General features: G+C 38.1%; 1 protein-coding gene across 2 annotated transcripts in view; it reads right to left on the reverse strand.

Moving 5' to 3' along the window:
* Positions 1 to 11,951: 11,951 nt before the first annotated feature.
* Positions 11,952 to 23,473, reverse strand: part of NCKAP1 (NCK associated protein 1) — a 59,106-nt gene continuing 47,584 nt past the window's right edge. For both annotated transcript variants that reach the window (XM_053982441.1, XM_053982440.1), the window contains exons 27-31: positions 22,188 to 22,281; positions 20,524 to 20,640; positions 16,688 to 16,797; positions 13,765 to 13,854; positions 11,952 to 13,122 (exon numbers count right to left, since the gene is read on the reverse strand). In XM_053982441.1, the coding sequence (XP_053838416.1) occupies positions 13,006 to 13,122; positions 13,765 to 13,854; positions 16,688 to 16,797; positions 20,524 to 20,640; positions 22,188 to 22,281 (528 nt within the window). In that variant the 3' untranslated portion in view covers positions 11,952 to 13,005. The remainder of the gene's footprint in view (positions 13,123 to 13,764; positions 13,855 to 16,687; positions 16,798 to 20,523; positions 20,641 to 22,187; positions 22,282 to 23,473) is intronic.

Consider the following 23,473-nt stretch of genomic DNA (forward strand, 5'->3'; position numbering starts at 1 on the left):
CTAATTTCAAGGACCCAAACCTTGTTCCCTGCACCCCTAGAAGAAAATTTGGGCCACAAAGGGAGGCAGAAATATTCACACACACGTGCACGTGACAGCCTTAGGAGCCATCAGTCAGGCTGCCCATGACCCTGCACCTGCATCCAGGCTTGCAAAGTAGCCAGGAAGGCAAGTAAAGGGAAGCTTGCTCCTCTGCAGGGGGAATTAGAGAGAGAACTCTTTTTACTCATCTTCTTAGCTCTTCCAATTTAGTCATAGCAAAGCCTCAGGCTTGAGTTTTCCCTAGCAGTGTAAAAGACTACACGTTTAAAAAGCATGTGGTGTAATAAAAACCATACCCAAGTGTGGGTACTGAGTACATTGGGACCTTACCTGACAGCAGTGAGTGTGAGAGCAGTGCATCCCCGAGAATGAGTCCAGGGAAATGGGCCAGAGCAATGCAAAGTAACTTTGACATGAATTAACATATTTTCTACTTCAATATGAAATTCTCCCACCTCTGTATTTTATTTCCGGGATTTGTTTTTTTTTTAGTTGATAATTGATAATTACACAAACCAGCTTTAAAAACATTTCCTGTGCTTTGCAGAAAAAGCATTGATAATAGTGAATATTCTTATGCCTGCAATAAGGTTATCAAGTCCATAATTTTAATTTTTTAGCCCCAAGTCTACACAATCTACATGAGAGGATCTTGTACTTCTTTACTTAAAGAGTAAAATTACTGAAAATTCTTTCAGAACAGCAAACACTGGCATCCCCACGCATTCCTATACAATCTGTCTTCACATCTTCCAGTGCTGGTGGGATCACCATATCAATGCTGATACCTCCCATGCATTGAGCTGGCAGAGCACTGCCCACTTGCCCTGCTGGCAAGCTCCTGGTGCAGCTGGTGCCTGGGAGAGGATGGGCTGCCGGCAGGACTGGGGCTGCTGGCCCGCAGGGCTGTCTGCATTCATTACCTCTTAATGCTTCCACTATAAATCAGCTTATACGAGGTGGTAAAAATTCACCTCTGGCTGGAACTAGGCAGTCTGATTACTGACCTGAAACATTGCTATTTTAACCAAACATTTACACCCCCCCTCCGTGCCTGCCAAGTTATTTTCTGTTACACAGAAGCACTATGGCCAGTCTTGACACCTTTTGAAATGAACGAGGAGTTGGGTAAAGCAGAAAAAGAGACAGTGAAGAGGAGGGCTGTGGTTTCATGCTATCAAAATGCAGCTACAGTGCTCTGCTCTGCAGGTAGAGTTACACTAGAAGGAAAATGAAATGGCTAGAGGAAAAGAGCAAACTACCAACCTACTCTCTGTCTTCACATGCAGTTGCTGCCCAACACCAATACTGCTAATTGGAACTATAATATGTGTACATACTGAAAATGTTGACTTGGGAGTTTGTATGTTAGCTGAGAAACCATGTGCTGTGGTATCTGAAATTTTCCACTAGTCTCAAAATACAAAGTAGCTTTTTCTCTGGGTGCTGCCACAGTGCTGTCAGGAATTTCACCCCCTTCGCTCCCACCACTTTCATTAGATTTATGAAGAAAAAAAATCTCTTTCTACAACTTCCATCAACAAGGGCAGTGCTAAAACTCTGGGGCTGGGTTGTGACAACAATCGAATTCCTTATCTTGGGCAACTCCAAAAGGCCTTAGTCACATTGTGGTATCATCATTCTATCAGCTTGACATCATGCATGACCAGCAAGAATTTTGTAATAAAAGTATGCCCAGGCAGCAGACTGAGATCAGCACTGCATGCCTGTGAGTTTCATGGTACACTTTGGGGGGTTGGTACAAACCTATAAATTCAAAGAATAATAATACAGCCCATAGTATCACACAAAGTCATTTCCTAGAATAAACAAGAACTCAGTGGGGTTGAGGCCTAGGGCAGGGATTTGCCTCTAGAGTAGCTCATACAAAAATTACAGGAAAAGTTGTTGGTTGTTTTATTATTGTTATCATTATTGTTATTATTATTCCCCACAAGAATCACAGTAACCTACAACAGTGCATAGTGCCTGAGGTCCAACTTAGTCATCCATAACCCCAAAAAAACCCAGCTTGGTTACCTTGGAGTGCCTTGAGGATGGATTTCAGCAGGAGGTGGCAGGATAACCCTCACAGCTCTGGGGATGGCCAACCAACTTTACTTGGGGATACAGAAACAGAGCAGAATGAGGAGGGCTGCACAGAACATGAAAAGAGATTGTGGGGTTTGTTGTTTCACCTTCTCCCAAAAGGAAGCTAAGTAAGGAACTGCTTCCAGACACCTGGCATTAATTTATTTCTTTGTTATTTTTTCCTTTACGCAGTATCTATTCCCCCCTTCCTTGTTTGTCTCTTGCAGGAGGCAGATAAACAGTAACAGGCTTAAAAAGCAAGAGCTGGCTTTCTGAGATGCTTTGATGTCCAGCTCCACTGTCCATCAGGAAAAATTCATGGCTTGAAATACAGAAATACATGTATTTTAAATTTAAGCTGGAACAACCACATTACTGGATAGAAATATAGAAATATGATCTCATTAAAAAATAAAACTGAAATCTAAAGCTTTCTTTGCAATAGTAAGAAACACATACAGGTTTGGTCAAGATTAACATGTTGCAGTCAAGGCAGTCCCAAGTGTATTTTTTAGCATCAGTTCTATCCTAAAGTGTTACAGTCTCCCTTTAGAGATAAGAAACATCCCTATGCACACACCCCAGCATTTTACTTCTATAAGCAAGGGGTGCTTATAGGCCAGAGGAGGCACAGGAAGGATGAAGGACCAGCTCAAAACATATCCCACCTACTCTGGCTTGGGGCAGAGCTCAGCAGATCAATAAATCTGTGTTTACATTTCTAAGAGAAGAGGTACTAAGTACTTACTGTGGATGCATTTAATTCCATAGTCTACAAGTGGCTGAGAAATGAGTATGTGTCTAAAACAAACCTGAAGTGACAGGACAAAAGGGAATGGTTTCAAACTGAAAGAGAGCAGGTTTAGGCTGATATTGGAAGAAATTATTGCCTGTGAGGGTGGTGAGGCCCTGGCACAGGGTGCCCAGACAAGCTGGGGCTGCCCCATCCCTGGGAGTGTTCAAGGCCAGGTTGGACAGGGCTTGGAGCAACCTGGGATAGTGAAAGGTGTCCCTGCCCATGGTGAAGGGGGGTGGAATGAGATTATATTTAAGGTCCCTTCCAACCCAAACCATTGTATGGCTCTATGAATTTCAGAAAGGTAAAATCAGAGATCAGGGAAAAAATGCAGAACAAGGGTGTTATTTTTCCTGGTCTAACAACTGCCCTGCAGTTGCAGAGGCCTGTGTGCAGGCACATTTGTATTTTAGATACCATAAATTTCATTAGCACTGGAGAGAACAGCCTGCATTAGGCTGTAAGCTCTAGGTGACATTAAATAAGTCATCTCTCCACTTTCAGTTTGCAGACCCTTCAGATTAGTGACCTGTGGCAGTGTTTACAGAAGATGCAGGCTCACTCTGTGCTTGGGGAGCTTCCCATCATCCCATCAGTGGTTCAGGCTGCCCAAGGACCCAGTGGGCTGCTGTTTATAAACCAAGACTCTTCTTTATGGTCTGGTCCTGCCCATTCCAAATGAAAAAAAGGTGCAGGCATGACTGTATCTATTCAGGACATCCCCAAGAATAAGACTAGCTGAGAAAAATACTTCTTTAGAACAGGTTTTTGTTGTCCTGAATCTTTCTTTGGCAATCTCAGGATTACATGTGATTTAATTTGCTTATATACACTGCCTTAGAAAAACAAACACAAAACCACAAACCAAAAACAACCACGCAACTCACTGAAAACTAAACCCTAAAATACTTCTTACATGCCTGTTACTGAAACCATAAAATCATTGACTTACAGAGTCATAAAAATGGGATTTATTGTATATTTCCTGTTTCAGCTAGAGTCTTGTTATAACTCCCTCAGGAAGATAAAACACAGGGGACTATTAACTTATTCTAATAATCTTTCAGGCTTCTACATGGATGGTGTGGAAATAGCAAAGAAGAAAAGGTTCTTTTAATACAGTCTTTCAGACTGTAATATTTGGGGCTGTTTTTATTAGACAGACCATTATTAACTATCCCTTGCTCTTGGAGTCTGCATGCCTTCTAGATTTTTTTTCATAGTAATATTTGCTCAAATTGCCAGTGTTACTGAATTCCCAGAAAAAAAAAACAACTATTTGCCCAGTGTTTTGCATCCATGTTATGGGTAAAATTAGTAGTATGACTATAAAAATACACTGCCTTATCTTTAAACACCAAGAAGCCTAAGTGACATGCATTTCAAAGACAACATCATGCCAGTTCTGTATTACCAGCTTCAAGTCTGTCCAGAGAGACACATACTGGCATATCTCTCCCACAGCACTCTCATTTTGCAGAGTGATTTTGTTTGCTGCTTAGGATTTTTCCCAGATTTTTGTAGTCATGTCAGAGTTTACAGCTTCTTGATACTGAAATTTGCTACCTGCAGTGCTGATTTTCCACCTGGACACTGGAACTTAGATGAGTGTTTCTGTGGGAAATCACTGCCAGATTTATTGCAAGTTGTATGTGTTTCTCAAAGCACTAAGCCATGCTGAAGGGACTTACAGCAGAAGACAGAAAGCTGAACCTCCTGATGTGTCTTAGCAACCTTCCCCCAAATCCTCCCAGCTCATTTTCATTATAAAATATTGTGCAGCTGTGAGCCAAGAGATTGTGGTGGAACAGAAATGCTCCTGTTCCTTGTGCAGCTGAATTACAATGTCAAAAGCTTTCCTGACCCCTTGGTTTAGCATCAGGACTGCAGTCACTTAAAGCAAGGGATGCAATTGCCATTTTTTCTTTGGGAGAGCACATCTTAAATTCAGAGGCACAGTTAGTTGGTCAGTGCCTGGACTTCAAACTGGGAAAGCATTTGCATGTGTTTCAGAGCAAAGTAGCTCCATTTTCATTTAATTCCACGGTTCCTCATCCTGTTAATGCACCAATTCCCCAGGCCAAAGATGAACAACCATCTACAGTCACTTAACAGTACTGATTGACATGTCATTAGTGTCCTGAAGGCAGTTGTTGCTCCACTGGTTGTCCTGCTGCTGCCTGGGAGGGGACACAAAGGAGGATGATTGGCTGCTTTGCTTGCCAGCATACAGGTTTTTTTCATTTTTTGTGCTTTAAACTCCTGCTCAAGTGTTTATGACTGTGAGATAGCATCCGTGGTAGCATTATGAACACACATTCGATTTCAATATGCATTCAATTTGTTACTCTAATGTGACAAATTGCTATACCCTGTTACAATGACCACGAGAATAATAAAAAATACTTCCTTCTCTCCCACTGTGGGCCACGACAGAGACACAACCGCATCCACTGAACCCTCTCCAAGTTATAATTGCTTCCAGATGGAGTGTTTAAGACAAAAAACCCCAAACCCACAGAGGTCTATAATACTCTACACATTACACAGCATTTCTAGCCTGGCCCCTGCAGAAATAACTTGAGAGGCCTAGCTTAAAGGCCATAACCACTCTGAATTTAATTTCGTTAAACCATAAATTTACTATTTCAGATTTACAGCCTCTCTGGTTGCATGGCCTGAGCCTGCCTCTGCTGCTGCTTACCCAGATTTATTAGCAGTGCCCTGCAGTATTAAGTGCCAAATCACACCCATGCCTAAAAATAAGCCCTACACAAACAGCTGAGTTTGGCAGTACCAGCCCAATATCACCAGGTGCTAAAACTCAGACTCGCTGCTCACTTCAGTGGGAGCTGATTGGGTTTGATGCACCAAGGATCAATTAATAACTATAAACAGAAGCCAGCCCAGTTTCTGTGTATTTTTACTAATATTTTTAGACATTGGGATCTCTAAGGGTTCACTATGGAAACCTCAGCAAATGTGGGAGAAGAATCACCTTTCCTGAGAGCTGAGCCATACAAACAGCAGATGTTCCAACTATTAAACAGCCCTGTAAAAACAATTTCATGTTAAAAAGCTAACCCACACACGGAAATTCTTAATTCTTCAGATGAAGGGTCCCAATTGCCTTACCTGTGTGCTTCACTTGCCTGTTGCTCTGTCAGACCCTTGCACAGCTGGGCTTTTCACATGAGTAGCTCCTGGGTGCTTATTTTTAACTTCACAACTCAGTTTCTCATCCCATCTCTGATTTACTGAAAAGCTTTAAAATTGGGGAGAGTTGCTGAGGCTGCAGCTGCTGCTGTGACTTTGTCAGGGTGTTCCAGGTTTTGCCAGTTTATTTTTACTTCTGTGAGAGATAGCAATGAAAGTAGAAAATAGAAAGATACCCCAAAATTAAGGAAGAGCAGGTGGTCTATGAGCATAAATCCACACAATGTTACAGTGTGAAGTCATTATACATTACCATAATCCACAGCCTAGTCTAAAATAAGTGTCCAATCTCTTAGAAAGTATTATTTTTCTGCAGAAGCCTTTGCTTGCCCACCAGATCTTTTAGACCCTTGCAGCAGTCCAGAGAATGTCTAATGATTTACAGTCTCTCTGAAGTATGCACCAGGCTATGCTGAAGCCCTACCCCCCTCAAAACAGTGATTTGGGGGATATTTTGGGAACTCTGGGACTTTCAGTTCTTTATCCCCCACACACTTTAGTAGTGGTAGAAAAAAAATCAGAGCCAGTAAATTATTACTATGCTTATTTTTCTCCATTTTCTCCATTTTTTAACCTGATGATATTAAGACTTTTTTTTATAACTAAGAATTTTTTTACAAGGTTAAATAATAGGGTGACAGTGTTGAGAACTAAATGATTTAAAGTTGCTTTAGTTCTCTACTCAACAAACTTCCATAGCTCAACTAATACCAAGGGAAAAAGCTAGTGGCATTTTTCTAGGAATTATTTATAGGTTTTAAGTGTGGCCATTCTGCTGTCTCTCCCCAGTACTGCTTTCACAAGATCCATAAAACTAACCTTCCAACAAGCTTTTCTCAGGGTAGGGTGTGCTGTTTGGGTTTTTTTGCCCCCACCTTTATAGAATCTTTGTTCTTACATCAATGCTGCATTCTCCCCCCTCCCTGAAGCCACAGGCTTACTTACTAAAATTGGAAACATAAATCCTTTTGGAGCAATGCAGCTCACATGCATACACACAAATATTTGCCAGTTTAACTGCGCAGAAATAAACTTGATCAATGCTTTGTGACTTAGAAAAGCTCGTGTATTTTACCTGCTCACTAAGGACTAATGAAATACCCAATGAGCCCATCCTCTCTTTGCAAGGCTGTCAGTCACCATGCTGGAATAATTAGATTACAAGTACAGAAAAAGCCATTTTCCAGTACCATGGGATTTTTTTATTGGGAGCTTTCCTTAGGAAGAAGGCAGCAGGGGTTTTATCTGCTTTGCATCTCAGCTCCAATGCTTTTGCAAACCACCCTCATCCTACTTGGTTCAAGCAGGACAGAACCTCAGAGGTTCTCCTGCCTTTAATTTCCCTCTCCTCTGCAGACTAGGGTCACAGGGACCTTAACAGCATGTTCACCTTGAAGCTGGGATCCAGGCACCTCAGTGTTATGCCAGAGGCTGTGTCCTTAATTTGTTCTTTGTCCCCATCTCCTACCTGCAAAATTACAATACTGATATGCAATTACTCTTTTGCTTCTTGCATCTTCTGCTAGTAAATGGGATTTTGAGAAGCTCTGATGTGATGTTGGTTTTAAATGGACCAGGACCCCCCTTCAGAGGCATGTGATACCTATGGCAACTGTGCTAAGTGTCATCTCTGTCAACAAAAACCACAAGATGGTGTTCACTTTACTGTCTGGAGAGAGATTTGAAACAAATGAACTCTGATCCCAACACCCCTTAGCAAAGGGTTGAGACCACCTCCAACCACTGCCTGGGGGACCATGGATTAGCCAGCAAACAATTAGTATTATACGATTAAATTCAAATGCATTATAACTTCCTTGTTGCTTGTTTTTGAGTTTTTACTAGATATCATTTACATATATTTTTAGCACTCAAAAAAAAAAAAAAGAAAAAGAAAAAAAAAGGTTATGGAAACAGTGGTGCAGTTGTTCCCCTAATAAAGTTACCTATAAAGCAAGTGCCACAGGCTCAACCCACCTTCTCAGCTCTTTAAAGTGATTTGTTACCCAAAATAAGAAACTGCTGAGATGAACTCTTTCACTTACCTCCCTGTATCACTCAATATCACTCCTGACATCTTCTAGTTTAGACATATATGGAACTAGATCCAAAGAGCACATACCTCCTCTAGTGTTTCATGACAAGCAGGCATGAGAGAGATGGTCCTATCCAGTTCTGCTGACTTGGTCTTGGCAAACAAAAGCTCATGGTAAGATACCTAGAAGTTTTACACTTGCAAGGATCCTTTATTTACAAATAGTCCTAAGGCAGGATAAGTTTGCTTCATGTGCAGTATGGAATAAAGAGGATACATCAGCTGAAATTTTTAAATGCAATCCTGAAGTCTGTGAGATACAATATAGAATTGATCCACAAAACATCCAGTGACTTCAGAGTCACAAAATGGAATCAGAGTCACTGAGCAATGTCTTTCCCAACTTCTCTGATGGCTCTGTAATAAGCGTTTTCCCCTCTTACCTCCCTTTTCTTTTCAGTCCTCTTTTGTATTACCATAATTGACATAGTTTACAATGCATTTGTTGTGATACTTCTCTTTCCTTTGTATGACTATGCAAGGAATGGTTTCATTGTTGCTGAGATTGTGTCCTTGCTATTGTGAAAAAGATAGCTGAATTTGTATTAAGTACTACTGCTTTTGCCAAACATGAACCTTCTCTGCACTGGCTGCCCATCGAGATTCCCTCACATTCAGCCAGACTCAAAGGCTAATGACAAGGGCAGAGAGGGCAAGAAGAGTTTGCAGGTAACCTGTGATATGGTCTTTCCCATATCCTGGTAGACACATGATGTGAGCACTGACAAGATAGGAAAGTATGTGGTCAGTGGGAAATTAACTGGACTCATGAGCACTGGGGCTCACACAGCTGTAATAGCTTTGCAGCTCACATCTCTCTACACACAGGTGGCAGGATAATTTTTATTGCTTACCTTCACTTTTTGTGAGAAGGCACTTCATAAGATGACTATGATTACGAGCAGGGCAACAACCTTAAAGTCTACATGAGAAATTATTCACAATACCCTTACTTCATGGTCAATAGAGGCTTTTCATTCTGAATTTAATACTCAGAATTTCTTTTTCTGAATTTTCTAAGACACACTGACACCATATCCAATGAACAGGTCGTTTTGACCCAGAAGTGCTAGAAAAAGCATGACTAATAGCAAATTAATATGGTTTTGGACACAGGTCAGGGGGACATTTTGATTTTGCTATGAGTTAGTATAAATATTTACAGCTTTGTAACATGACAAATAGCAAAAGCGTACAAGGAGTGGTCAATTAGAGTAAAAAAGTTTTGTCATTTCAGTGGAAGATTTAGCTTTATCATTAAAACGATAAAAAATTGTACTTACAGAAGAATTACAAGTAGAACTTCAGTATTTTTGAAAGCTGGTTATTTGACAACACTGAAAACCATTCCTATCCATGAAACCAATTCATGTATGTGTGTAGCTGCCATTTCAATTACCTTGCTATGGACAGCCAGCTCTGTCCATGTTTCAGGGCTAGCCACAAGGACTGAAATGGAAGCACCTCCCTGTATTCTTCCAGTCCTTAGTTTATCAGCCCCAAAATGCACTATGGTGTTAAAGAATGCTTGAATTTGGATATGAGACCAATTTGAAGCCTATGTCTAAAAAAATCTCTTTCACTGATTGAACAGGATGACTTGCTACACCTAAACTCCTAGCTTTGAGTTTCATTCAGCTCGAGGGAGCAATTCACAGAAAAAAAAAAAAATACAGCATTAGCTCAGACATACCTGTACTTAAAGAATTTATAAGTTACTAGTAAGTAACTGAGGATTCACTTTTTAGTATGAATCACAATGCTGAATCTCAGGACCAGGGAAACTTTTGGAAAAAATGCAGTTTAGAGGCCAAGCATATTTACTTATGGTCCGAAATTCTTGAATCTGGAATGAATAAGTTCTGAAGTCATACAAGCCCATGACGACCTGCTGAAGAAGGCTCATATCTTTCTTCAAATCACTGGCCTCATTCCAACATTTTCTGGGGAGAATGCCTTTCTTCAGTGTATTAAAAGTGGTACAATTCAAGTGTTACCAATTCCTTTTCCTATACAGAAAACAAATTACTACAGCAAAAAAAGGTTTAGGAGTAGCCCTTGATTTCAATGGTAATCTTTTGTCCTGGCAGACAGATCTTTTTTAACTACAAAAATAGTTCTGTGGGCAGCAACAGGACATTCTTCTTCTGCACTGTTTCTCACATGAGGCAAAACCCTCCCCCATGAATTAGACATTTGATCCAAACTGGCTCCATATGGGGCCAACTCAGCCCAGCCATCTGTGCTTTGTGCTCCAGGAATTACAAACACATTTTGTTTGTAATGGCACAAAAGGCCACCTGAGATGACTCGATATACAGTGGCAAGTGTTGAACTTACTACGTTGTGGACATGGTCTTGCAGGCTCCAGAGGAAAAATTCCTTCTCTATCTTCCTTCCCAACAAACTTGGTTCACCAGGCTTTTGACTGTTTGTGCAGTGCATGGACACAGGTTGCCTTGAGGACCAGGCCTGACGTGCTCTGCCTTCCATGAGCAGGCTGAACCCTAAACAGCTCTGTAGTAGCTCAGCTGAAACCAGGAACAACAGAAATACAGCAAGAACAAAACAAGGAAACCCTTCCAGCCCTGCCCAAATCCAACCAACACATTGATGAGTCCACATGATTCTTCCCCAAATTTTCCCTTGTGTGGTTTGTTCTGATCTTGCCCAAGTTAAAAAGCAGTAGTGTAGTTAAAAAGGCATCACCTCAGAGATTTGTGTGCCAGACACCACGTGTAAGGACTCCCAGAGAAACTACCATATCTAAAAGGTTCATGCCTAAATCTCATCCAACTGTGTCAGAAGCAGCTTCTTGCAGAGATACTGCACTCATTACCTATTTGTCAGTGATTACCTGTTTTCTAGATTTGGTTCACTAACACACAGACAGTGGAAATCTGGGATCTGAGGCAAATGGACACATACAATTGTTTTGTATTTAAAAATATTAAAGGCACAAAAGTTATTTCTTAAGCTCAAGCTTTTCAAGAATCCTTCTTGAAAATAGGCATTGTTTTCCCACAAAAGGCTACATCATAATCAAAACCTTAATTGAAATCAGAACGTTTGAATGTATTAGACTATAAATATTACAGAGTAGAACTCATAAGTCTTGCATTCAACCTAATTACTTTATGTACAAACTTCTTCATTATGGTACTAACTTATCAATTTAAAAACACTTCCATAGTTATAACATAAAATGCATAATTAGGAAAAATATAGATGTACTGTCTTACTTCCTTAGGACAATTTTATTCCAGTACTTTTTTTCCTCTGGACAGAGGAAGCTATTGTAACTGAGCACACAACAGCTCTTTCATAACAGAAAAAGTTACCAGCATGCACAGAAGTTGCACCAAGAACAGGGGCTCTATACAATGTCCAGAGCCTGTTGAGGAACACACAGCTTTATACATCAGGGATTACAGAGCACAACCATCTGGTCAGCTTTCAGGCTAAATGAGCCTATGCTACCCTGCAAGGCCAATTTGCATGACTGATAGAAAAGGGACTATTATACATCTGTCTCAGTCATGCCTGATGTTACGGTTTTAGCAACATTCGCCTGCTCTAGGATTATTTCAAGTTTCATACTTTAACAATACATTTATTTCTATGGGTACAACTGGCATAGCTACATACTATATAAATGCTTTTCTTGCTTTATTATGTAAAAATAAGATTTAAAGGATAATGGCACTAAACTGACATTTTTAACATTGTTTTTAATTCCTTCTTCCAACCTTTTACAAGATTCACTATCGCAAAAGGCAAAAGGTGAAGGATTAAAAGAAGTCTTCACATAAAAGCTCTAAGGATTGATATTTAATGAACTGTGAGATGTAAATCAATGCACAACAGCACAGTTAAAGCTTAAAATACTAGGATAACATTTATATTAAAAATAATTCACCTACAGATAATACAGTCTAGTGTTTATTGTATGTTATGGAAGGTACACTTGAATTTCAAAAATTTAAAACATATAAAAAGTGGTTAAGGGCTAACATTTTATCAATATATGATAAATGTGTAAGAATGTTTATTATACAGCAGGGTACAATGGTAGTGTTAATGCCAACAGGGCACCACAGAAGTTAGTTTAAAAAAAATTTCCACTATGCTTTATACAAACACCACCACTTGCAGTTGTTTAAGAGTATTGGGAGAGGATCACTGTCTGTAGGATAAGCAGTCCTATAACATTTTTAATGTTAGATAGTGTCATAGTACGTAGGTTGGTGAACGTTTCAAAATAAAACTAGAAATGCTGTAATTACTTCACAGAAATGCACATCCAATATTTGTTTTCAATAAGAACAATAGGTACAAGTTTATAACTCTCCCTATTTGAAATAATTTACACACAGATGAAAGCTATTCTATGTAAAATAATCACTACATACATTTTTCTTCTGGGAAATAAACAAGCAATTTTTGTTTTGCATGATCAATATCAAAAAACATATAGCAGAAGTAGTATTTTTAAAACTTAACTGGTGCTCTAAAGTTAAAAAAAAAAAAAAAAGGAAGGAATGAGAAAAGAAATTTTCTGTAAGTGTGCAACCTAAAATCAACCAAGCTTATATTGTAGTACAACCATATTAAGAAACCACTGTTTAGGAATACAACTTTATGGAAAAAGTGTATAATTCACAAAACTGTTCATCAGGCCATAGAGTAAAATAGCTCCACAGTTTACAGATAAAACTGAGGCCACACAGATGCGTGCTATGTCTTATCTCCAGTAAGTAGATACTTAGGCAGAGGATGTAACACTTTGTTTGTAGACAGCATGGTATGCATTTCTCAGCAAGACATAAGGGAAACAAGACTCCAAGAGATCCATTGTCAGGAACGGAGACTCCTGCACAATCTGAAAAATACCAGAAACACAAGGTTTTGCAGAGCACCTTCTGCTGCCTGCTACTGATAATCTGTTTCATGTAGATCCTCCCAGCCTGCATCACATAACCACTCACATATTTCACAGTGAAAATAAACTGCACCAAGTTTATAGTAGTGCTTCTCCCTAGTATATGTATAGCATATTTTTGGGTATAGTATTTCCCCAAATACTATCTACTTATAATAAACTAAACACATCTTTACATAAAACTACAGTACAAACTAACATACTAAAAACACAATTTACTAAAACCCTTACATTTAAACTTCCTACATTTAAACTCACTGCTTCTCAAAGCAAGTATTTTGCTTTCCTATATAAAGAGTCATCTTCCAAAAGTTACTGAATACTGAGAGGAAATGCTCTGAGCAGAGAGGATTTTCTCCTACACACTCTGAACACTGCTTCTTAAACATATGGTACGTACTAGGTGAACAATGAAAATTATCTGAATAACGTGATACAATGTTCTAAGCAATAAAGGATGATGGCAATATGTACATGTTGGGGGAATGATAAAAAAATGCTGACATTAGAATGTCAGGAAGAACAACATAAAAATGATTTCCACTGGTTTGTGAGCTACAAATAAAACACACAAATGCTCACCATGTCTAGTAGTAGGTAAACTGATTCTCGGTTTCTTGTAGTAGTTTTGTCTGTCTCCTGGCCAATCTTCAGTAGACTGGATGATGCAAGCTACATAAAATGAGTATTTCAAAGCAATAAATAAAATAAAGCATAGATGAGCTTCTGCTATTTTGTTACACAAAGCCAATGGACTCTGCATTGTACTAATAATGACAAAGCAAAGCAAGTAATCCTGAGCACATGAAACATCACTGGGCTTTAGTCTCAATGTGCCATACTGGCTTATTCCTAGTAGTGTTTAATAAATGACACATGCTATTTTAATATAAAAAGTAAATTAATTTATTGCAGAGAACTTTTTGTTGTAATCATTGGTTGACAATTATGATTTTTCCTGAAATCAATGACAGAACTCCCAGGGGATCAAGATCTCACCTTTGTCCTTCCCAATATACATTTCAACTTACTGCATTTTTGTAAGGTTTAAAGTGAAAAAAAATTTTATTGTTTGAAATGTTACCCATTTTGCAACATAAGTTTTGAAGAAAGGTCATACTAACTGTCAACAAACAATATTTTATCAATATACCTTGGGTATACACTCACTTCATGGTTACCAAACTGGGCTTGGATGACAAATATTCTTAGTAGCTGTACAGTTAGTATCTGTATGTTAGCCAGTGGGATAGCTGGTTGTGTAAACCCGTGGTATGATTAAATATGGAGTAGAGACTAGACAAGGTAGAGTCTTGCTAGTCTCTAAAAAGTGGGGGGAACGATGCCTATTGATTTTTGTCTTTTTTTCTCTTATGTATTCTCTGTATTCTTTACACATATATTTGGAGCTCTGTAGCCTATTATTGCATTTAGCTATTTTTCCCAGTACTCTTCCACGCCCTTTTCCCAAGCAGAAAGACAAAACATATTCCAGAGCTCCAAGCCCTGGAGGGAACAAGCCCCCTGTGCTATCGTGGCTCTTCCTGGCTACCAGGGTTGAGAACAACTCTTTGAGACACATTTTCATAAACAAAGGACAGCTAGTACCAAGGAGAGGGCTCCAGAGAAGGGGCTCAAACTGGTGGGGGGGGAGGGATTACATTACCAGCTGTCCTCCTAATTGATGCTTTTTGTCAATTATGCTAATTTGCTAAACTTATAAAAACTGTATTCACCCTATGTGGGGTTTTGTGGACATTCTTCCATAGCTGCCCCTGGAGCTCCAATGAAGATCTACTTTTATATTACCTCCCATACCAATATTATCTCTAGGTTGAAACAGGCATCGCCATAAGCAACCCATTATCCTAGTTTCAGAAGATATCCTAGAAACTTCCAACATGTACTTAGGTATTTACAAGCTCAGGATCACAGAATATAGTAAAATACTTCATTTGTAGATGCCTTGATACATCATGTTTTCATGCCTTACAGAAATTTGAAAAAACCCCTTCCAACTTTCAGATGTACAGTCATCATTTCGGCCCTTACACCAAGCAATGGCAACATGCCTAAACCACTTGTTTACCAGAAAAGGATTTTAAATTAAAATACTAACTTTAAAAATAGATTTTTCTCAAGATTCTTCTTGAAAAAGCTGTCATGAATCAATTTTTAATATGAAGTCAATATGGGTACTTCAAAAGATACATAGTACATACTCATCAGCATTAAAGAACTTCCTATGTCTTTTTTTTTTCATATGTAATTAACTTGGACAGGAAAGCAGATAATCTTCAGCATTAATTTTCTTCTCAAGATAAATGTTTTTCTTTCAGACTAACAGTAAGTGTTAAAAAAGAAAGATTAACAAAATATCTGAACCATCAAGTCATAGTCTGTGGAGTAAAAGAAGTGGTCTGAAAGCAGTCCATAAACACTGAAAGAATGCAAACCTCATACCAAAAGTGTTTTTATCACATGAAACTATACTGGTTTTCTTCACTTGTCAAATGTATGCAACTTGATACAACCATTTCTCTTTCATGTTTTACATCCAGCAGTTGCATTAGACAAGGTCAATGGCCATAGGGTTTTTTTTTTTTTCTGTTTTACAAAATGCAATGAATTTCCAAAAGTGAAAGATTCTTTTAAGGGGAAAAAAAAAAGAAAAATTGTTTCTGTGAACTTCTAGTTACAGCAAGTTACCTAAAATAGAGGGAGGGGCTTTTTCTCCACACATTTTAATGCCAAACAGAAAAATCAAAACCCACTCAAAATCAATAGCAATTTTTTAAAATTAAAGTGAGGCTGCTGTTTTAGTCTTTCATTTCCTTTAAATACTGGCTAATTAAGAGCCATTTATAAAATTTTACTTCTACTCAAGCAGCATACCAAAATGTATTTAAAACATGTCACCATGACCTAAAAACTGATTTTTTTCCTAAGCATCACTAAAAATTTCAGTACCTTTCATCTTCAATCTACTCTGAGTTATAAAAAATTTCCTCTTCCCAAGTACCCCTGTAACACACTGCTACCTGGCTGTTCATGTTTAAGAAGGGCAGGCATGTCAAAGGATACAACACAAAAGCCATTCTGAAGTTTATCTTACTTTTTCAAAGAAGGTAACTAACTAAAGTATCCACCACACCATGGGAAAAAAAGTCAGCTAGACATAATTTTGATTTTATATGCATTGCACGGTTTTTTTTCCCAGTCATGGGCTACACAGTGTGAGAAATGGTATGTGCTAAAATACTAAAGATTGTTCAGAAAAAAACTATGGCATTTGCACTGACTTGCTCCTCTAATTTTCCAACATCACATACAAGTGTTCATAAAGAACTATTGCAAATTTTAATCTATGCACAGGCTTGTATATAGAAACATATAGAAAACATTCTTCTGTCTTATGCACCAAAAGCAGATTTCTATGAACTCAGTTGCATTGCATCCCAAATCAACAGTACATTTTAACAAGTAGGAATAAAGTTATACATACAGCCAAAAATTCTTTGAGACGATCTTCAATGCTTCCCTTGTGGATGGTGAATAAAGCTGCAGCAATCTGATTGATAGCTTTTGCCAAGCAGTGAATGTTGTTGCAATGCCCTAAACAAAAACATACTCAAATCACCTCAGCACCAGGCTGGAAAAGACAGCTTTCTTTGGAAAACATCACCAAATACTAAAGAGACTTGTGACAATGAAAGGAGGACTTTTAGCATCTTACATAACGGGAGCAAGGAACTCTTCCACACTGCACTTGCTATCAGGAAAGTCACCAGAAGTACAGCTCTGCCTTCCAATTCCTAATGGTCACAACAACCTGAGAAACAACCTGGGGCTTTTAGAAATAAGGAATTTATTGGAATTTTGTTAACTTAAGAGTGTTAACATTTGACTAGACCAAAAATACAGGATTTTTACAAGCTAATTGACTATTTCTTTCCCCTTCTGTGTAAATGAACATCTCATGCCCAGACAGTATCACTCAAGGAGATCTACAGGTACTCAAGAAAAAAGCTGTTCCATTGCTGACTTTCATATGTAACATCTTGCCTAAAATTCACCCAGGCTTCAGAGCCTTGGAAGGTGGTTAAATGACACCAGTTTTTACAGAGAGCAGAAGAACTCAATAAATCTGATATTTCTTCCAGGCAAATTAAGCCAAATATACCACTTTAATATAAAATTAATATACACTTGGGCAAGTATCTTAGGCACGTGCGAGCATATGAAAAGGAGGTAGTCTTTGAGAATTAACAAGAACTCAAGCATGCAAGCATGCTGATTCTTATTTTTTGACCATTGTTGAGCAATGAGCTCATCCTTTCATTCAGTCACTTACCATAACTCCAAGTTCATGCATGAATAGTGAGGTCAGCTGGACCCCATCACTCCACATGAGAAAAGTCCATTTTTTCTCCATGCATATCACTATTTTAACTTAAAATTACTTTTAGCTGTCATTTTATTGCCCAGTTTACTCAGTATCCTACCTCTCTGCAGCTCTTCACTCCTCTAACACCTTCAACAACTTCACATGATATATAGATTTTCTCACCTCACTCTTCAGCCCCCCCATCCAGGTGGTCTGTGAATATGCTGACTAGTAGGTCCCAGTGAAGATCCCTGTGGATCTCCTTCAGCAGGGCCCCCAGATTTGATACTCCAACTTTGTCTCCTATTTTTACATGAATATCAGTCAAGAAAATCTGTTCCGCTTAATTCTGATTCAAATATGTATTTGTCTTTGAAGAGGCTCATTTTATTCAAAAGACTTCATTTTTATGCCTCAGGCTGTAGAAAAAGCATCAACAAGGGAATTCAGCAAAAGAACTGTTGTCTTCCAACTCACAACAGGTTTCAAGTATTTAGAAAAGAACTAGGGCTCTTGCAGACTAGTATTCTATTCTACCCTCTAGTTGACAAATTAGACCTCTAGCCTGCTGTTTGACTAGCAGCTCAGATTCTGTACTGGAAACAAAAGTAAAGGTCTGTTAGACTTTGAGCCTTTATCTGGAACTCGTGGAAGAAACAGACTTGATCTTGAAGCAGACAGAGGGAATACAGACATTGCTACAGCTGTCCAAGCACAGCCTGTATTTGGGAGATATGTCTTGCCAGATTAGAAAGCTGAAACTCCTTCAAATCTGTGACTCGTTGATGGATTAATTCAGGATTCGCCCAGGGAATTTACTTCATAAAGCAGAATTTATTAAGTCCACATTCTGGAAATACCATTTATATTAAGTGTTTCAAGCCAGATGTTCTACAATAAGGGTAGAACACAGTATTATGCAAGGAAGGCAGGAATCACAAAGTCTATTCTGTTTGTTCAGTTATTTTTGTAGAGGGAAAGTATTTTATGTATACCTTTTGCTAGATTTTCCTCTCAATAAAAGAGCCCACTCAGTAAAAAATTATGTAATACACAGGCCATGTCTCACAGAAGCAGTAACAACTCCTCATATGGGCTTATTTGAGTGCAAGATGTAACTTCTCTCCAGTCACAGTTTCATGTCATCTATTAACTGTACTTCAAGAGCTCACTTTGAAACAAGGCTTTGACTGACTTCATCTTAAGGGCTATTTAATGTAAATGAAACCACATAAACCAGAATATTTAAGCTAGATGATATAAAACAGGCAGAAGATTATCTGCTTATCTTCAACAGTAGAATTATCTGTTGTTTCAGCCTGCTAAAAACATGATGACTAAGAGGGTCTCAGGAAGAGAGGAAGTTTGAGGAAGGTAAACCTGCCTGAACTTTAACTTGCTGGAGAACCTCCAGCTAGCCTGACATATTCTTAGCAATTAATTTGCAGAGGAATAAATTGAAAATATAAACACCAGTAAAACTTTTAGTACTGCCCCCCTGGCAAGCCATACAGGTTTTGAGACTCTAGAGTTGGTAAGATCCTTTGAAGGAGAAACTGGTAGCAGGAAGTGCTTCCAGAGGATTTCTTTTACAAAACTATCGGTAATTTTAAAGAGATGTGATCTTACACACACACACAAACAAGTTCATTTGGATTGAGTAAGTCTGACAGTCTTCAAACAAGGAAGTTTCTACCCATGCACCTCACCAATCATATTAGATATTCCCTGCTCTCACCTATATTCCAAGATTTTTGTTCAAGTATCATGACATGGATAAAGTTTGCAAAGAGCAACAGAAATACTAGGAGAGCACAAATAATAGGAAACAACTCTGCAGTTACAGATTGTTCTCCCCATTCATCAGAAAAAACATTTAACTTAAAAATTCTTTAATTTTCAAATCAGTATTTAAGTTCTACTCATACATCAGATTTATCTAACATTTTCCACAACTGGAGAAGTCTATGCCATCCGTTTTAAAATAAAACTACAGTCAACAGATCCCTAATAATTCAAAACTGAAGAGAAGGCTGATTAATCCCATGTAAAACAACAATCCTGGGTCTCTAAAAAACATGATTTGCATGCAACATTAAGTGATACAGAAAGATTTTTAAATTTTTGGTATTTTCCTGGTACTTGGAATGTTCAAAAGCCAGTTTACACTTATCTTGTGAGTTACAATTTTGAGCAAATTAAAAATAATGCAAGTTTAAAAACTAATTAGAGAAAACATGCATCCCAGTGAATGGAAGCAGTATAAATATGGTCTTTAACATGAGTCATGTTACACATTACAAAGAAAATAGCTTGAACAGCCAAAAGGTGACTTTTGCATGTGTTTGAAAAGTACTGTCTCTTGGTCTTCAATTTAAAAAGAGAAAGAAAACTGTGGATTACATGCAAAGAATTTTGTTGAGGCAAAGTTAATTTTTTTTTTAAATGAGAAAGTCAAACTATTGTGTAGGAAATAATTCTGTTCACCACTTACACCTTTCAAGTTTCCCAAACTTTATGCTTGGCAATATGAACAGCATATTAAATATAGAAAGGACACCTTGGATGATTGGCCCAAGGCCAATGTAAAGATTACTAAAACATTAATACTTACTAGAATATATTATATTAAATAGTAAGTGTCACATTCATTAATGCAGAATGTGAGCTCGAATGATTCCACATTAGGACAAGATTGCCCCCTGCAGTGTCTGAACTGTTCTCAAAATTTCAAGTACCAAACTAATTTTTCATAGAAAGTCATCTCAGACAAGAGTCAAGTAAATACTTTTTAAAGTACTTTCAGAAGAACTTGCCTGAATTAAGGCTAACTGATTTTAAAATTTGTTCACTATAAAATATAATTAAATATTAAAGGTGAATGTATTCAAGACACTACCAGAACTATCGTAAAGACAGCATTCCCAGCAAATATTGAGCTGACTCTACATTACCTTCGATGGCAGGGCTATACTGAGACATCACATTGCTAGCCAAAGTGGGCAAGGAGACAGCCACGAAGACCATTAGAAGGCAAGCAATTTTATATTCTTCTTCTGGACTAATGTTTTCTAAAAACAAAAATAATAAAGTTCTTTAGTTAAAGAAGTAATCTTGAAATATCTTTCAGCTGCAGGTAGAGTAGAACATAAAATGTTTGACCAAACTGAAATTTAAAGCAAAATCCAACAAAGTCAATGTTTGTATTGTGAAAAGAGGAATATTAATGTCAGTCTTGCCAAAAGGAACAGAGTACAGCTGCAAAATGTCCAGTCTGTTATGTAGGAGAACAAAAAGAAGCCACTGCCATGCTATTACTCCTCATAATTTAGTTACTAAGTCTTTAATATGATGAGCAGAATAGTGATCTTTTCATGCTGGTATAAATCCAGTTATTGCTCTAAGAGAAGAGCTTCTCTTGCATCTCCCTTTGGCAAAAGAACAGAAGGTGATGGTGCACTCATGTCAATTCACACTAAAACCTTGTGCTTACAAAAATGGCAGCAGCATCACACATTAGCCTAAGATTAGTTTTTAAAAAGTCAACAATTACTGACATGCAGAATTTATCTTTATGAAAACTGAATAAAAGCAAAATATTTCAAACTCCAAAGGTAACAATCAAAACACAAGATCATAAACCATTATGAGAATATATAGAAATTCTCTTTGTTGACCTAGCTTAAATATTTCATAGCTGTACCACAATGAAAGTAATCTATTTAAAATGTCATTTTAGATACCAGATACTTAACAAAGAGTATCAAAAGAGTAATAAAAATATACTTCTCTATGTACTTCTACATACAATGTAGATAGAACAAATACACCTTGGGTTGCTTTTTTTCTAAGTGAACAAAGAAATTGTGCTTGGGACTTAAATTCAAATATTGAATTGGATTTTCCCCTCTCAAAATAACTACAACTGAAGTAAGCAAAAACAACTTAGGTAGCATTTAAAATATTCATGGTCTCATTCTAACACCAACTATCCAGAATATACAGGGACAAAAAAAGTAATGAAATGCTCAGTAAGCAAGATAGGAAAAAAAGCTGAAGACCATCAAAAAGCACTTAGGAGTCTTAATTCATGTCTTTGAACATGCCAGAGTAAACAAAACTGAAAAGCTTAGAAAGCAGTGCCTTAAAACACCAAGAGGAAGCATGATACATGTTAATTCTCCAACATGTTTATTTTACTGTTTTCCCTTGTAAACTTCATGTTAACACTTGTAGGACACACGGGCAATAAAATTTTGTGAAATTCACAAGCTGCATTCAGCTCCTAATGCTTACTTAGCTGACAGATTTGTCACACATCTGTGCAACAGAACTGATCAAGTTGTTCATGAGACACTCTTATTGTCATTGTTGTTAAATTACAGCAGTGTTCACCATTAAATTCCTTCTACATCTACCTGATATCCTCTTCTAGGTCAGCACATCCATTCATGAATATTTGAAAAGATTCTCAAGCTAACATCAATAAATAGCAGGCACAAGTAATTCATGCCATTTATGAAGTTTATTGAAGGAATACAATGGAGGTTCCTCCTAGCACTTTAAACGCTTCTTTTCTCTTTTTAACATTTATATTTTTGAAGTTGGAACTTCTTACCTGATTTTTGGGAAGACAGTGCTACTACCAAAGCAGGATCAATCTCACAAGGCAGTCCAGCAGCTGATGACAGTTCATATACATTCATTGCCACCTGAGGACCAGAAGAAAGACAACACTGAATACTTTCATGTCAAGATGATGAAGCAGTTTCTGCTGTCATGCTTAAAATGAGTTTGAGGCACTAAGGAATTTCAAGATTTGGCACATATTAGACAGAGACTGTAGTTTTTATTTGTTTGTAACCTCCACCGAGCAGCTGTGTCTGTATTTTGTGCACCAGATGGTAATTTTGTTGTGTCAAGCCAAACAAAACTCATATACTTTCCCACATTACCTCCAAAACAACACCCTGACTTCCAATTAGCTGTTTCTACATCTTTCTTTAATGTTCAAGAGAAACTGACATATTTTCTCTACCAGATCTAAAGTATCAGCCAACATCTACAAATACAGCATTTTTAAACAAAACCGAAAGTCACAATCTGGTGAAATAGAATTATGGAGAAATCTTCAAAGATGCCAATGTTAGACAGATTCAGTGTTCATTGACTCCAGGCACCAAAAATCAGAGTCTAAGTGGTCACAGCACTTGGAGGAACTAAGAACTTTTTGAAATGTATTCCATTTTCCAATCCATCCCAGGATGTCTCTTTTGTTACCATTAACAAGCCTTCAACACTGTTGTTTTCTCTTTCCATTTACTATTTCAACTAAGTTTCTGAAATCATAGTTCAGATGTCTCTCTGCAAAAGCAGGTCTACACCAAATACAAATGAAAACAGGAAACACTAGCAATGTCTTACTGCCACTAGAATTTGGGAAGTTTTACACTTTTCCCATAAATTCTCATGTACAGTTGAGCAGCTCCATGTAGTGAATATTGTGCAGACTATCCCTGTGTGCTCCAGCCTGAGGAGGGCAAGCTTTGGTATGAAAAGCATACAATGCTGTTTGCACAGTCCTGCATGAAAAAAAATGATAGAGCATATGGACAGGGCGTGGTTCACAGCCAACAGGCTCAAAAGAATCACAGAATCCCAAAATGGCTAGCATTAGAAGGGACCTTCCACCAGCCCAGGTTGCTCCAAGACCTGCTCAACTGGGCCTTGAACAGAGATGGGGCAGGCACAGCTTCTCCAGACCACCTTTGCCAGGGCCTTCCCATCCTCTCAGTCAAGAATTTTTTCCTAATATCTAATCTTAACCCACTCTCTGTTATCTTAAAGCCATTCCCCCTTGTCCTGTCACTATATGAACAGTGCAACAAATGTTTCTGAAGGCTT

Source organism: Vidua macroura, chromosome 7, assembly GCF_024509145.1.
Source record: "Vidua macroura isolate BioBank_ID:100142 chromosome 7, ASM2450914v1, whole genome shotgun sequence".
Classification (NCBI taxonomy): Eukaryota; Metazoa; Chordata; class Aves; order Passeriformes; family Viduidae; genus Vidua; species Vidua macroura.